Here is a 15,009-nt window from a genome sequence, read left to right as displayed (position 1 = left end):
ATTTTTCTGAGCTCCAGAAAATCCACCTGGACATGTCAGTGAGCTCTGGAACTGGCCTGAATCCACCTGGACATCACCTTGTCAGATGATTCCCAAGGCAGCAGACGACAGCCCACTATCCCAGGATGCCTGTCTACTTCAGAAACCCCCTTCCCTACCCCCCAAGAGTCAACCAACACCCATCAAGTCAGCTGGAAGCAGTTTTTCTGGGAGAAACAACGCCCCTATTCCTGTTCACCCACTTTTTTTTTTATAATAAGCAAAAAGTCCGGAATGTTAGGATTCTGCTGCCACTCCAGCTGCATGACGGCACATGTGCAGTTCAGGAGTTAAGCAAGGGGTCTTGCATCTTAGGTTATCATTGTGCACTGGTGATTATGTGTGTATGGTATGGTCACACAATCAGTGCATGTGTGGGGTAGCTCTGTAAGCCCACCTGCACAAGCGCATGGGAATCCTTAAAAAGCCAGGCACAGACTCTTCCTCTCTCCTCTCTGTTCTCTCCTGCTGCCACTATCTCTATCTCTCTCTTTCTCTGTTCTCTGCATGTGCTTCTTCCCCAGGCCTTGTTATTTTGTCCCTACGACCCAATGAAGCTCTGATATTGGGTTTTGTCATGGCTTGTGCCTCATGACCTTTCTGCCCAGTAAACAGCACTGCTTATTATTTTTTAAACAACACTGGGTCTCATACCTAATATTCCAGCTTAGTATGGCTACCCCTACTTGCACTGCCTGCAACCTACAGGTTTTGGCCACTACCCATGCTGCCTGCCCACAGCCTAAAAGGTCCCTCACATGCCCATCTGACCTCTCTGCCTAGCCAGTCTTGCACACCTTGTGCCAGGATCTAGGCAGATGACTCCACCTGACCCTCCCTTCCATGCACCATCTCAAAACTCCAGATCTACCCCCAAACTCCATGCTTGGATCAGGATGCACATCCTACACTCCAACCCATCCCCTTTTCTGCCTAACTTCATACTATGTAAGCCATATGCAACCTTCAGGCCCATCTTGGCCCACAGATCCTGTGATCTGTTTCATCCTGGTGTGCCCATATCAGACACAGAACTAATAAAAGAAGTGCACTTGCTCAAATTGCATTCCAAATATACAAACAATATGTAAGACAAGTCAGTATTTACCCTTCCCAAACCCATCAGTCCTACAGAAATGTTCTCTAGTGGGAATTACTTAGATGAACCAGGATGTAGAATGTTTTGTTTTTCTAACATAATATTTTATTAATTATTTGGGAATTTTGTACAATGCATACTGACCACACTTCTTATTCATCCCAGGTCCACCATCCCACCCTTGTGCCCTCCCTCCAAAAAAGAAAATAAATGCACCAAGTCCAATTTGTGTTGCCCATATACTCACTGGAGCATGGTAAAACTCCCAGTGGCCAGCCCATTAAAGATAACTGAGTCTGTCAGCTCTGAAAACATACATGCAAGTAATATTATATAGACTAAACATATTGTATTTATATATTTAGGAATGTGTGTGTATGTGTGTGTCTGTTTATGTGTAAACATAAACATATGCACATATATGTGCTAAAAATTAAAGAAAAAAAAGATAACCAAGTCCTTCCCTACCTTACTCCCTCCAGAAGCCATCAACTGTAGACAAATTTCTAAACAGTCTTATTAAATAAGAAACACAGAGCCAAATACAGGAGTGCAAGCCATAGAGATCAGAGCAATAGCCGCCAACTAACCTTAGCTTACCACCTCACTGTAGCTTCCCAAGAGAGACTCTTCCTATCTAACCTGTGCCTTTATTGCCTTGCTGTTCTGCCTTATCATTGGCTCTAAGCCCAGCCACATCACTTCCTTGTCACTGCCTGTCTATACAGACCTCTAGGTCTCTATGGTTGGTATTAGGATTAAAGGTGTGTGTCACCACACTTGGCTGTGTCCTTGAACACACAAAGACTCTGCTTGCCATGTGATCAGATTAAGGGTACGTGCTACCAGGGCCTGACTTCTGTTTATGACTGACTATGCCCTCTGATCTCTAGGCAAACTTTATTTATTAATATACAAATAAAACATCACATTTCAGCACAAATAAAATATCGCCGCGATGAACCGTGAAGAGCTGCACTTCAGCATCTCTATCACAATTTTTAAGAGTTCTCTTCAATGGCTTCCTGTCTAGACTGTTTATTTGGGGTGTGTGTGTCACAGTAGCCTTCAACGTCTCTCATTCTCAACTATGAGTCTGCAGTCATCCATACCACTGCAAAAGAAGCATAGGTCCATAACAGCCAGCAGCAACATGGATCTTGGGCTTCTATATGGCTTCCTGTGGCAACATGGATCACAGGCACCAACATGGCCTCCAGTGGCAGCACAAACCACAGGCATGAGCACGGCCTCCAGCAGCATCACAGACCACAAACACTAGCATGGCCTCCATTGGCAGCAGAGATCATGGACATCAACACAGGCTGCAGCAGCAGTATCTGTACTTGAGGGTCTTTCAAGAAGGCTTAATCCAGAAAATGAGCCATTTTTCATCTCAGGTATCTTGTTGTTGCTCAGAGCCAGAGTGATCAGGCAGCTGGGCATCGTGTTTGGGGGCAGAGCCTTTGTGAGCTCCAGGCTGCTGCACACTGCCCTGCTGGCCCTACTCAGCTCCTTTGTCCACCACAGCCTCACTCCCATACCTGTCACAGCCACTGGGTCTCTTGTTCTATCTCTGCCACATGCTACCAGCTCTGTTTCACCATCTTTCTCACCTCTTCATCACAATTCACCCATCAAAGTGGCATTGCAAACTGCTGTGTCACAGTATTTTTTTTTTTTTTTTGCTCAAACAGCATTACATGCAAAAACTTATTGCAAGGAGTCATTGGTCTGGTTCAAGGTTTCCGGTTTCTGAAGCACCATAAATATTGTACTATCACTGAGACTCATCTTGGTCACCCTGTTGTTGCCCAGAGTCAGGGTGATCTTGCAGCTTGGCAGTGCATCCAGGGGCAGGATCTGCACAAGCTCCAGGCTGCTATACACATTCTGCCCTTGGTACTGGCCACCTTGTCAGCTTACCGGGCCTGCAGGCAGCACTGTGGTTCAGCACTCTTCTCCCCCTAGCAGGGCAAGCAGTGCGAGCTGCAGAAGTGGTCACCCCACTCTGCTGGTCTGAGCTTCACAGCAGGCTGAAGACCAACCCTACCCTACTTTGTCTAAAGCAGTCCCATACCTATTGCCACTGCCACATCTCCGGTTTCACTTCTGTCCATCTTGTGCCATCTTTTTTTTCCAATTTCCTGAGACCACTTTTTTATTTAAGAATTTTTTTTATTCATGTTACATACCAACCACAGATCTGCCTCTCATCCCTCCTCCTGTTCCCCCCAGCCTTCTTCCCCCCCACCCCCCATCCCCTCCTCCAAAAGGGTAAGGCCTCCCATGGGGAGTCAGTGAAGCCTGGTACACTCAGTTGAGTCAGGACCAAGCCTCTCCCCCTGATTCAAGGCTGAGCAAGGTGTCCCACCATAGGTGATGGGCTCAAAAAAGCCAGTTCATGCACCAGGGATAGATCCTGATCATCACTGCCAGGGGCCCCTCAAACACACCAAGCTACACAACTGTCTCCTGTATGCAGAGGGCCTAGTCCGGTCCCATGCAGGCTCCACAGCTGTCGGTCTAAAGTTCATGAATTCCTACAAGATTGGTTCAGTTGTCATGAGACCACTTTTAAAAGCATCTTCCCATAAGACCTGCCTTTTATTAGTTGTTCAAGAGATATTGTACACTCTGAAGATTTAGCCTCCACTACCTCGGCTGCTGCCATCTTGAATCCCAGAATGCAGAATTTAAAAGATCAACAACAACAAAAAACTTCATCAAAGAATTTAGGAAGACACATAGAAAGAGCTCAATAAATTTAAACAGAATGAATTTAAGAAGAAAAAAATTACACCTGAGCAATGCCCAAGAAAACACAAATGTAAAGTTGATGGAAATGACATGATGAAGACAATTCAAGGTTTGAAAACAGAATTCAACAAAGAGATAGAAATACTGAAGAGAAGTCAAGCTGAAATGAAGATGAAATTGAAAAAAAAACCTTAATAACCCAACTAGAACACTCAAGGGAAAGCCTTACAAGTAGAATAAATCAAACAGAAGATAGCATATCAGGACTCAAAAATAGAGTATTAGACAAATAGGCAAAGAATATGAAAGAAAATAGAAACAAGAAAGGAATGTGCAAGAAATGTAGGACACCATGAAAAGTCCAAGCCTTCGAATCATAAGAATAGAAGAGGTTAAAGAATCCCAAGTCGGGGCTGGAGAGATGGCTCAGAGGTTAAGAGCACTGACTGTTCATCCAGGGGACCTGGGTTCAATTCCCAGCACCCACATGGCAGCTCAAAACTGTGTGTAACTCCCATTCTAGGGGATAACACTCATGTCCCATTCCAGGGGATAACACTCACGGCAAAACACCAACGAAAAAAATTAATTAAAAAAAAAAAAGAATCCCAAGTCAATGAGATCATAGAAGAAAACTTCCACAAATCAAGGAAAGACTTACGAATGTAGCTAAAAGAAGCATTTAAAAACAACAAATACACAAGACCCCAAAAGATATATTATAGTTAAACCATTATGCAGAGAAGGAAAAATTGAGAGCTTCAAGAGAAAAAATGCAAATCACATAAAAGGAAAACTCATCAGAACAACAACTGACTTCTCAATGAAAACTCAGTGAAAGCCAGAAGAGCCTAGGGAGTACATTCCAAGTTCTAAAAGACCAGGACTAACAACCTAGACTACTGTACCCAGAAAAAATATCTTCCATAATTGAAAGAGAAAAATTCAGCCCTGCAGTGGTGGCGCATGCCTTTAATCCCAGCACTCGGGAGGAAGAGCCAGGCGGATCTCTGTGAGTTCGAGGCCAGCCTGGTCACCAAAGCGAGTTCCAGGAAAGGCGCAAAGCTACACAGAGAAACCCTATCTCGGAAAAAAAAAAAAAAAAAAAAAAAAAAAAAACCCAAAAAAAAAAAAAAAAGAGAAAAATTCTCCCAGATATAAACAGCCTGAAAAATTTTATATCCAGCAAACCAAACCTAAACAAAATACAGGGAGTAGTACTTCAGGATGAAGAGAGGAGTGAACATAGTCAAGAGATGCTAGAAAGAAAACAAACCAAGCTAAACTGCTAAAAGACAAAAGGCCACCGAGAAACAACAGAATGATTACAATCAAAACATACCTTTCAATAACTTTAAAGATTAATGGCTTCTGTGATAGTTTACTTGATCAAGGGAAAAAAAAATCTATGTCTTGTCTACAAGAAACTCATCTTACCTTTAAAGATAGGCAGTTCCTTAAAGTGAAAGAGTGCTTGAAAAAGCACTTCAATTTGTTGTAGAATATTATTTTAAGGTGTGTTACTTTTGCTTATGTTTCATTTGTTTAACTCTGTGAAGCTGTGTTACTGTGCCTGTCTAAAACATCTGATGGTCTCATAAAAAGCTGAACACCCAATAACAAGGCAGGAGAAAGGATAGGCGGGGCTGGTAGGCAGACAGAATATATATAGGGAGAAATCTGGGAGGAGAGAAGTAGCCAGAGAAGGAGGAGGACATCAGGGGCCAGCCACCCAGCTACACAGCAAGCCACGGAGTAAGAAGGAAAGCAAGATATACAGGAAAAGAAAAGGAAAAAGCCCAAAGGACAAAGGTAGACAGGATAATTTAAAGTTAAAAAAAAAGCTGGCAAGCAACAGGCCAAGCTAAAGCCGGGCATGCATAATTAAGAATAAGCCTCTGTGAGTGATTTATTTGGGAGCTGGGTGGAGGGTCCCCCCAAAGAGCAAAAACAATCAACAACATCAATCAAAAGGGTCCTGAAAGCAAGCAACCATTCCTATCCTAATATCTGATACAACAGACTTCAAAGCAGAAATAATCAGAAGAAATAAAGAATAACATTTCATTATAATCAAGAAAACAATTAGCCATGAAGATATTACTATCCTAAACATTTATGTACCAAACTATGGTGCACACTATATCTTGAAAAGTATACTACTGGAATTAAAGACACAGAAAAATATCAACCCACTAATAGCAAGTAAGTTCAATACCCCTACTTTGTCCAATATCTAGGTCACTGAAGGGCTCTCTAACAGGTTCAAGCATGGCAAACATGGCACTGACAGGTTTTGCCCTTTACCCTTCTCTCTCCCTTCCTAACCAATAGATTAGATTCCTAAAGCTAGCCCCCAAGGTCTATTCTCTTATCTGGCTACTGACTCATTCCTGAGACTAAACACCAAGGTCTAACAATCAAAATTCATTATTTGGCTAACATGTCCAATAAGAACTTACCAACTCACCCTAGCAGACACACACACACACACACACACACACACACACACACACACACACATCCCCCCACTACCTTTTCTCTTTAAAAACTGACTATTACAAAAACACTTTGTTACTGCTGCTGCTTGTTGTCTGACTTTACTGGATCCAGAGGCAGACCCCACCCCCTACTGCTTGCCCCTCTGCATAACAAATCTCCTTTGTGCTGAGAACTTGGTGTATGGGTGTGTCATGGCTGACTGGGCTGGGGGCTGTTTCAACCCCTTACATTGCTGCTGAGACATGGACCATGACTTAGATCTGTCTATAGGAGCCCCAACCCAGTTCTCCCACTTTGCTGACCAGCCGGTGCCTGTTCACTTCATCCAGCAGTGCTAATTGGTGAGTGTTCCCATCCTAAAACATTCCCTGAGACACTGGGTGATGATTGCTGAGTGTCTGGCACCTGCCCCACCCCCCACTCTGTCTTGTGGTGGTGGGAAGAATGCATCCTGCCACAGCCCTCAGTGGCCATAGTGGAACTTCCTTAGACAGCTATCAGGTACATTCCATTCAGCTCAGCTTATTTTCCTTTCAATTTTGGTGGCCTCTCTGCTGGAATCCGATGTCTGTTTCTAACCTTCTGAAAATCCTGCCCCTCTCTTGTAGGGGGTTGGGTGATGATCCTTCCCTCTCAGAGACCTCTCTGTTGTCCACTTGAGACCCCTGGGGCTCAGCTTTCAACTCTGGCTCCTGGTCACCACTAGCAAAGGGAATCTACTCTCTCCATTCTGACCTTTGCCCCTGTCACTTACCTCTCCAAATTTCTAGACAACACTATTTATGGCTGGCCTCCCTGTCTGCACACTCTTGCCACAGCCTCTCTGCTCATCTCTAAATCCTAAAACATTAATTCTGGGATCCCCCTAACAATCTATTCCCACCACTCTCTCTTTCTTAACTCCTAATTTACAAAGGAGTCCAATCCCTCCTACTATCTCAGATTCTATCCCTCCAATTTTCTCTTATTAAAAGCTCATCACTCACATCTCTTACCTGTCCTCCCCTCAATCCCTCCATACTTAGCCCTTTACTACAACATTCTCCAGACCCTTTTCACTCCTGTCCAGAGACTCTTGAAAATCTCCCTCATCCCTCTCACATACAAGAGGGTCCTCTAGCTACTTCTGCCTACACTTTTTATACAGATGACAGCTACTTCCTGTCAGATGGTCACCATGTTCCAAGATCTGCAGTGGTCTCAGATAATGCCATCATTGAGGGGACCTCCTTACCACTCTCCACACCAACCAACAGGCAGAATTAATAGCCCTCACCAGTGCCTTCCAAATACATCATTAATGGTGTATACAGATTCTAAATATGCTTTCCATATCTTGCTAACACATTCAGCCATCTGGAAGGAATGAGGATTTAAGGACACCAAATACAACTCAATTACTAACTCTTCACATATCCATAACCTCACCTAGGCTTCTCCTTTACCCTCTCAAATTGGCTTGACTCATCACAAGGCACATCAGACTGATCCTGCCATTGTCAGTAAAGGCAATAATTGTGCCAGCATGGTAGCCCATCAAACTGCCCTTTCATCCCTACCACTCACCACACTCCCTCCAGGCTACCCTACTACATAACTCAGATAACAACATATCTAAGCCGCCTTCAGCACAGGGCAGTATCAGCTAATTACATCAAATATTTAATACTAAATACCTCCTATCATCTCTCCAAACACACCTGACTCTCACCCCAGCAGATAAGACGTTTTACAGAATCTAACCCAAATCTACCATGTATGTCAGTGAACTAACCCTACCTCCTTTATACAACCCCCTACCTTTCCCTATCACCAAGTTATAAAGGTCTGAAATTGTAAGAGTCTAATAAAATGTTTTAAGGTATGTAAATACAAGTCATGAAGGTGTGAGGTTGTAAAAGCTTAGTTGTGAAAGTCTGTAAATGTAAGTTATAAAGGTCTAAGGAGGTCTGAGGATATGAAAGCTTAAGTTGTAAGGATCTGAGAGAGTGATTTAAGGTATGGGTCTGAGAAAGTGATTTAAAGTATATGAAAAGTTGCTTCAGATTTCTTTCCTTTTCTCTATGCTGATGGGTGATGTCACTCTGTATGCTGTGAATGTGTAAAGCTCTGATTGGTTGATAAATAAAATGCTGATTGGCCAGTGGCCAGGCAGCAAGTATAGGCAGGATAAGCAGACAAGAGAAGCTGGGTTGCCAGCCTGCCATCCAGGGAGCAGAACACTTGGTGACATATAGATTAACAGAAATGGGCTGAGTTTAAATGTAAGCCAGTTAATGGTAGGCCTGAGATAATGGCCAGGCAGTTTTAATTAATATAAGCTTCTGTGTAGCTAGAGTTTTCCTGCCTGGCCCACAGTCAGGACAAATCTCTGTCACCCGCCAGTCCCACAGCCGCTCAGACCCAACCAAGTAAACACAGAGACTTATATTGTTTACAAACTGTATGGCTGTGCCAGGCTTCTTGCTAACTGTTCTTATAGCTTAAATTAATCCATATTTATAAATCTATACCTTGCCTCGTGGCTTACTGGCATCTTCACATGCTGCTTGTCACGGCAGCGGCTGGCAGTGTCTTCCTTCCACCTTCCTGTTCTCTCAATTCTCCTCTCTGTTAGTCCTCCCTATACTTCCTGCCTGGCCACTGGCCAATCAGTGTTTTATTCATTGACCAATCAGAGCACATACAGACCATCCCACAGCACTTCTGAGTGATTATTTTATAAGCAGCTGCAGTTGCAGGTGAGAGAGATTTGTCCCAACCGCCAGCCAGCCGGGAAACAGAAAAACTTTCAGGTATAAATGGTGCCCAATGGCTCAAGTTTCCACCTGAAACCTGAGAATACTTAATAAGCAATTCTAAATAGAGCCAAAAACAGGTTCCTGCTTCATGTCTCATGAGGGTGGCGAGACACTGCCACATGTGGGCTTGAGCTACTCTATGGAGGTTTTGTGGAGTGTAGGCTTGACCTATGCCATGTTACACAGAGGTGTCTCCAAGCTGTGCAGTACGGTGCTGCATGGTGGATATAGCTTTTGCTAGTACAGATTAAAAAAAATAGGTTTCTGGGCTACACGCTGCTTTAATAGAGGCATAGACCCACTGCTTCTGAGAGTTGGTGGTACACATGGCTCCCAGAGTCAGAGCTGGAGGTAAATGTACCATGGCCATGTTGGAAAACTGAGGTGGTTGGAGCCAGCAGCTAAAGCTGCCATTTCAGTCCTAGTAATGTGTGGGGTGTTTACCCACCAACCCCACAGCTCCCCAGAGTTTTCTTGAGTGCGAGCAGTAGGAAATATTAGATAGAAGGATTTATTGCGGAGAATCTTGTGGAGATAAACAGATAGAAAATAAAGGATAGCCTCGAGAGGGCCTGGAACCTATTCCAACGGCCCGACTGTCTCTGCCCCAGGGTATTTATAGAGATGCCAAGGGGTGGAGCAAAAGACCTCCTCCCCCAGCACAGCCAAGTGCAGACCATCTCAGACACCTGCACTCAGGCCCATGGTCCTAATCATCCTCTATCATACCTCTGCTGGGTAAAGCCACGAGGAACCCGAGAACGGGCTCCCACAGTAATGCTGTAGTTTAAAGCAATAGATTCACAATACGGCAGATTCAGATGGAACAAGACTTTAAATGGTTTACAGTGTGTGTAAAAATATACGTAGGCTTGGAAGAGAGACGAAAATGAATATAGAGAGTTATATAAAGGAACAGTTTTAAAAAATAAAATCTTTAAAGAGACAGTAAAGGTAATATAAAAAATAAGCCATGTAAAGATGGAAATCACACAGAGAGTCTGGATTATACTGTCTTTGGGATTTTTAACTGCAGAAAGACATTTGATTGTAAAAGCTGTTGAGTTAAGCCAATATATGTATTTTAAAGGTATCTTGACTTCAAAATTTGGATCTAAGGATATGTTGCTTTGGAAAGGAGGCTCTGCATTTGTTTCCACAGGAAGCAAGAGGCTATAGATTTGTTCCAGGTTAAGATGCATCAGGTTTGACCAGCCAAGACCCCCTGAAAGATCTCTGATGACACCATGGCCCAGATGATCCAACATCCAGAACAGTTTCAAGGCAACTGGCCCAGACAATACAGTCTCACGGACTACTCCATAATACTAAAATTTTCTTTGTGTCCCCATAAGAATACAGTGCCCTCATCCAGCAGGAAGTTGTATGAGAAGCTACACCCAAATTCCCAAATATACCAAGCTGGCTTTGGAGATGGAATTGGCTCATTCCTTCTCTAAACCCAAGCACATTGCTAAAAGAAAAGGTTGAGAGATTCTTCAGTCTCATATCAGAAGAGCCCTCTGGTGTGGGACAGAGCAAAACCAATTAAATTTAAATTATTTAAAACAGGTTGATTATAAATGCAATCTCTTTCTAAAGATGAAAAGGGGAAAGTATAGATATGATAAGATGAAAGGGTAGATTAACGAACCTACTTTTAAAGAGCAACAACTTGTTTAGAAATGTTTTACATTGCTTTGGGTTTTAGCTTATTGATACAAGTTTAAACTTGACGGGAGCCATAAGCCTAAGCGACCCTTGACACACATGCTGCCATATTTGGGCTTCTCTCCTCTTTTCCTAGATCTAGGCCTTGCTTAAGTCTCCATAGCACCAGAACCTCTTCTCACAAATACCAGAACCTCTTCTCAGAAACCAGGTGACAGCGCTGCAGTTAGGCAGTTAGGCAAGAATAGATAGCTAATCCCCATAGCAACATTCCCTGCTGGCTGAACAACCCATGATTAAAGTCCCCTCCCTGCTTGCATCCCTCTTTGCCCCTGCCTATATATGCCTTAAGAGGAAAATAAAAATTTGGAGCTTGATCAGACATCCTGTCTTGCTCTCATTCTATGTGTCTCTTGTCCCTCTCATTCACCGGCCCTCCCTTCCAGTCCCCATTGAAGACCCCACTGGCCTGTGCATAAACTTAATTTTGTTATACTGTATATATATATTTCTACTCTTGTTTGAGGTATTATGTTTATGTATCTCATTTAGATTGTAATGGATAATTAAAAAATATAGATTAATAATTAGTCTTCTATGATAGTCAAACCTATAGTCATGTTAAGTTTTCTAGGTATACATAGATATAATTCAATTAGGTAGGTAATCTTCAAACACTTCAAAGACCTATAGAATATGACATTTAAAATGTTTAAAAAATTTAGACTTTTGAGCCACCGGTTACCGTTCTGACATGGCCAAGTCCAAGAACCACACCACATACAACCAATCTCGAAAATGGCACAGAAATGGTATCAAGAAACCCCGGTCACAAAGATACGAATCTATTAAGGGGGTGGACCCCAAGTTCCTGAGGAACATGCACTTTGCCAAGAAGCACAACAAGAAAGGCCTGAAGAAGATGCAGGCCAACAACGCAAAGGCAGTGAGTGCGCGTGCAGAGGCCATCAAGGCCCTTGTGAAGCCCAAGGCGGTTAAGCCCAAGATGCCAAAGGGCCCCAGCCGCAAGCTCAGCCATCTCGCTTTCATCGCTCACCCCAAGCTCGGGAAGCAGATTAGAAGCTACAAAGCCCAAGGCTCAAACCAAGGCAGAGGCCTCAGCTCCAGCTCAGGCTCCCAAAGGTGCCCATGCCCCTGTGAAGGCCCCATAGAAAAGGTTCCTGTCTGCCAGACAGATGGACTGGTGTAACACACCTACACACTATTTGCAGATGATCAGGACCCCATGCTGTTTTTACAAATAAACTTGAGGCAGGAAAAAAAAATTTAGACTTTCTAGACATTGAGACATGTCTGCTCCTGGCAGCACCAATTTACTTCAGAGAGGAGGATGAGCAATGAAGACACTCTATATGGAGCTTATCTTCTTCTTGGCAAAAATAGCCATTTGGGCAAGAAACTGTTATTGCCTGGACTGCTTTGCAAAATGATGTATCGACTGGACATGCAGGACCCATAGGAAGGTGACCATTGAACTTTGCTTGGCAAAATGGTCCTTCAGGTTCCTGCTTCTCAGAGGAAACTGCCAGACATTCTACAGGACACAGAGAAAAGTAACTGAGAGACTCTAGGCCTGTGGGCTGAAGACAGGTGCCCCAACTTTACAGAGGAACTTTGGATGACTGTCCAGGCTGCCAGCTGTCTCTGTCTACTCTTGAAAGACTCTCGAAAGTTGCTTACATCCTTCTCCTATTTCTCAGGTAATAGTATATCCTTCTGAGGTCTTTGATGTAGTTGAAGACTAGATAGTTATAATTTCCTTAGTTATGATAAAAAGATAAGTTACATATAAAACCTTAGACTCACAAATATAGGATAGATAGGATATCTTCTTTAATTTTGCCAAATACAAATAGACTAGATATTATAAATAGACTAGATATTGTAACTATAATTCTTGAAAAGTTCAGAACATACTACCCCTCCTGCTTTTAGGGAGATATCCTTATCTACTTGAAGGTCTTCTTTATTGCTTGGAGGCTGTGACACTCATAAAGAAACTAGAGGTCTCTTTATGAGGCTTTGGAATATTCTTGAAATATCTACCCCTGTAATTACTCAGGAACAAGATAATCAAAACAAAATACACTTTAAAAGGTCAACAAGATTCAATGGGATGGAGGAGTTGGCCACGGATCATACTGCAAGCCTCTTCCCACTATACACTCAGGCAACTATGTGGCATATACAGCAACAAAGTTAGATTAGCTGAAGTTACCTCTGCCCAATACAGAGACTTATATTGTTGGGCAAAGAATGATGTAAAACGACGATAAAAGAATAAGATGTCAGGATCTCCCTTTCTTAGAAAAATTAGCACATGTGGAGCTACTGTGGTGTCATATGACAAAGGAACAACAGAATGCCAGGATTAGACATATAAACAAAATCTATAAAGATATAAAATATAAGTATTGTATTATACCAGAATTTAAATAGTAATTGCAGCTGCTTTGGCCTGAGGACTTTTCTTGGGCACTCTGACCTTTAAGAGTTAATAATACGGGCCCCCAGCTCCCATCTTGCTCCGGACTTCACTTTTGGAAAACTGGTGAGTGCCCTTCCTTGCCCCAGACCCCATCCCTGGGCACCAGCCACTCCAGGGAAGACCTGCCCAACTTGGCCCCAGGTTCTGGCCACCGGGCAGGTTCCCTGCTAGCCCCACCGGGAAGGATCCCCTTCTCCAAGACCCCTGGCAGGCCCTGCAGTCTCCACGCCCTGCCCCCACGCCCATCCGCCTGAGCCCCAAGCCTCTTCCTGAGACTTAGAGGCCGGCCCCCAGCTCCCATCTTGCTCCAGACTTCCCTTTTGGAAAACTGGTGAGTACCCTTCCTTGCCCCAGACCCCATCCCTGGGCACCAGCCACTCCAGGGAAGACCTGCCCAACTTGGCCCCAGGTTCTGGCCACCGGGCAGGTTCCCTGCTAGCCCCACTGGGAAGGATCCCCTTCTCCAAGACCCCTGGCAGACCCTGCAGTCTCCACGCCCTGCACCCACTCCCATCCCCCTGAGCCCCAAGCCTCTTCCTGAGACTTAGAGGCCGGCCCCCAGCTCCCATCTTGCTCCGGACTTCCCTTTTGGAAAACTGGTGAGTGCCCTTCCTTGCCCCAGACCCCATCCCTGGGCACCAGCCACTCCAGGGAAGACCTGCCCAACTTGGCCCCAGGTTCTGGCCACCGGGCAGGTTCCCTGCTAGCCTCACCGGGAAGGATCCCCTTCTCCAAGACCCCTGGCAGGCCCTGCAGTCTCCACGCCCTGCCCCCATGCCCATCCGCCTGAGCCCCAAGCCTCTTCCTGAGACTTAGAGGCCGGCCCCCAGCTCCCATCTTGCTCCGGACTTCCCTTTTGGAAAACTGGTGAGTACCCTTCCTTGCCCCAGACCCCATCCCTGGGCACCAGCCACTCCAGGGAAGACCTGCCCAACTTGGCCCCAGGTTCTGGCCACCGGGCAGGTTCCCTGCTAGCCCCACCGGGAAGGATCCCCTTCTCCAAGACCCCTGGCAGACCCTGCAGTCTCCACGCCCTGCCCCCACTCCCATCCCTCTGAGCCCCAAACCTCTTCCTGAGACTTAGAGGCTGGCCCCCAGCTCCCATCTTGCTCCGGACTTCACTTTTGGAAAACTGGTGAGTGCCCTTCCTTGCCCCAGACCCCATCCCTGGGCACCAGCCACTCCAGGGAAGACCTGCCCAACTTGGCCCCAGGTTCTGGCCACCGGGCAGGTTCCCTGCTAGCCCCACCGGGAAGGATCCCCTTCTCCAAGACCCCTGGCAGGCCCTGCAGTCTCCACGCCCTGCCCCCACGCCCATCCGCCTGAGCCCCAAGCCTCTTCCTGAGACTTAGAGGCCGGCCCCCAGCTCCCATCTTGCTCCGGACTTCCCTTTTGGAAAACTGGTGAGTACCCTTCCTTGTCCCAGACCCCATCCCTGGGCACCAGCCACTCCAGGGAAGACCTACCCAACTTGGCCCCAGGTTCTGGCCACCGGGCAGGTTCCCTACTAGCCCCACCGGGAAGGATCCCCTTCTCCAAGACCCCTGGCAGGCCCTGCAGTCTCCACGCCCTGCCCCCACGCCCATCCGCCTGAGCCCCAAGCCTCTTCCTGAGACTTAGAGGTCGGC

The 15,009-nt window shown here is 45.3% G+C and overlaps 1 protein-coding gene across 1 annotated transcript; it reads left to right on the top strand.

Annotated features, from left to right (window-relative positions):
• The first annotated feature begins 11,590 nt into the window (after window positions 1-11,590).
• Window positions 11,591-12,491, top strand: LOC128107885 (60S ribosomal protein L29-like). The gene has a single exon (XM_052734231.1). The coding sequence runs from the start codon at window positions 11,627-11,629 to the stop codon at window positions 12,080-12,082; it is 456 nt and encodes a 151-aa protein (XP_052590191.1). The 5' UTR covers window positions 11,591-11,626; the 3' UTR covers window positions 12,083-12,491.
• Window positions 12,492-15,009: the final 2,518 nt, after the last annotated feature.

Source organism: Peromyscus californicus, unplaced genomic scaffold, assembly GCF_007827085.1.
Source record: "Peromyscus californicus insignis strain IS unplaced genomic scaffold, ASM782708v3 Scaffold_10__1_contigs__length_136768540, whole genome shotgun sequence".
Classification (NCBI taxonomy): domain Eukaryota; kingdom Metazoa; phylum Chordata; class Mammalia; order Rodentia; family Cricetidae; genus Peromyscus; species Peromyscus californicus.
Note: the sequence above shows the minus strand (reverse complement) of the source record. Positions and strands in the feature narration are given on the sequence as shown.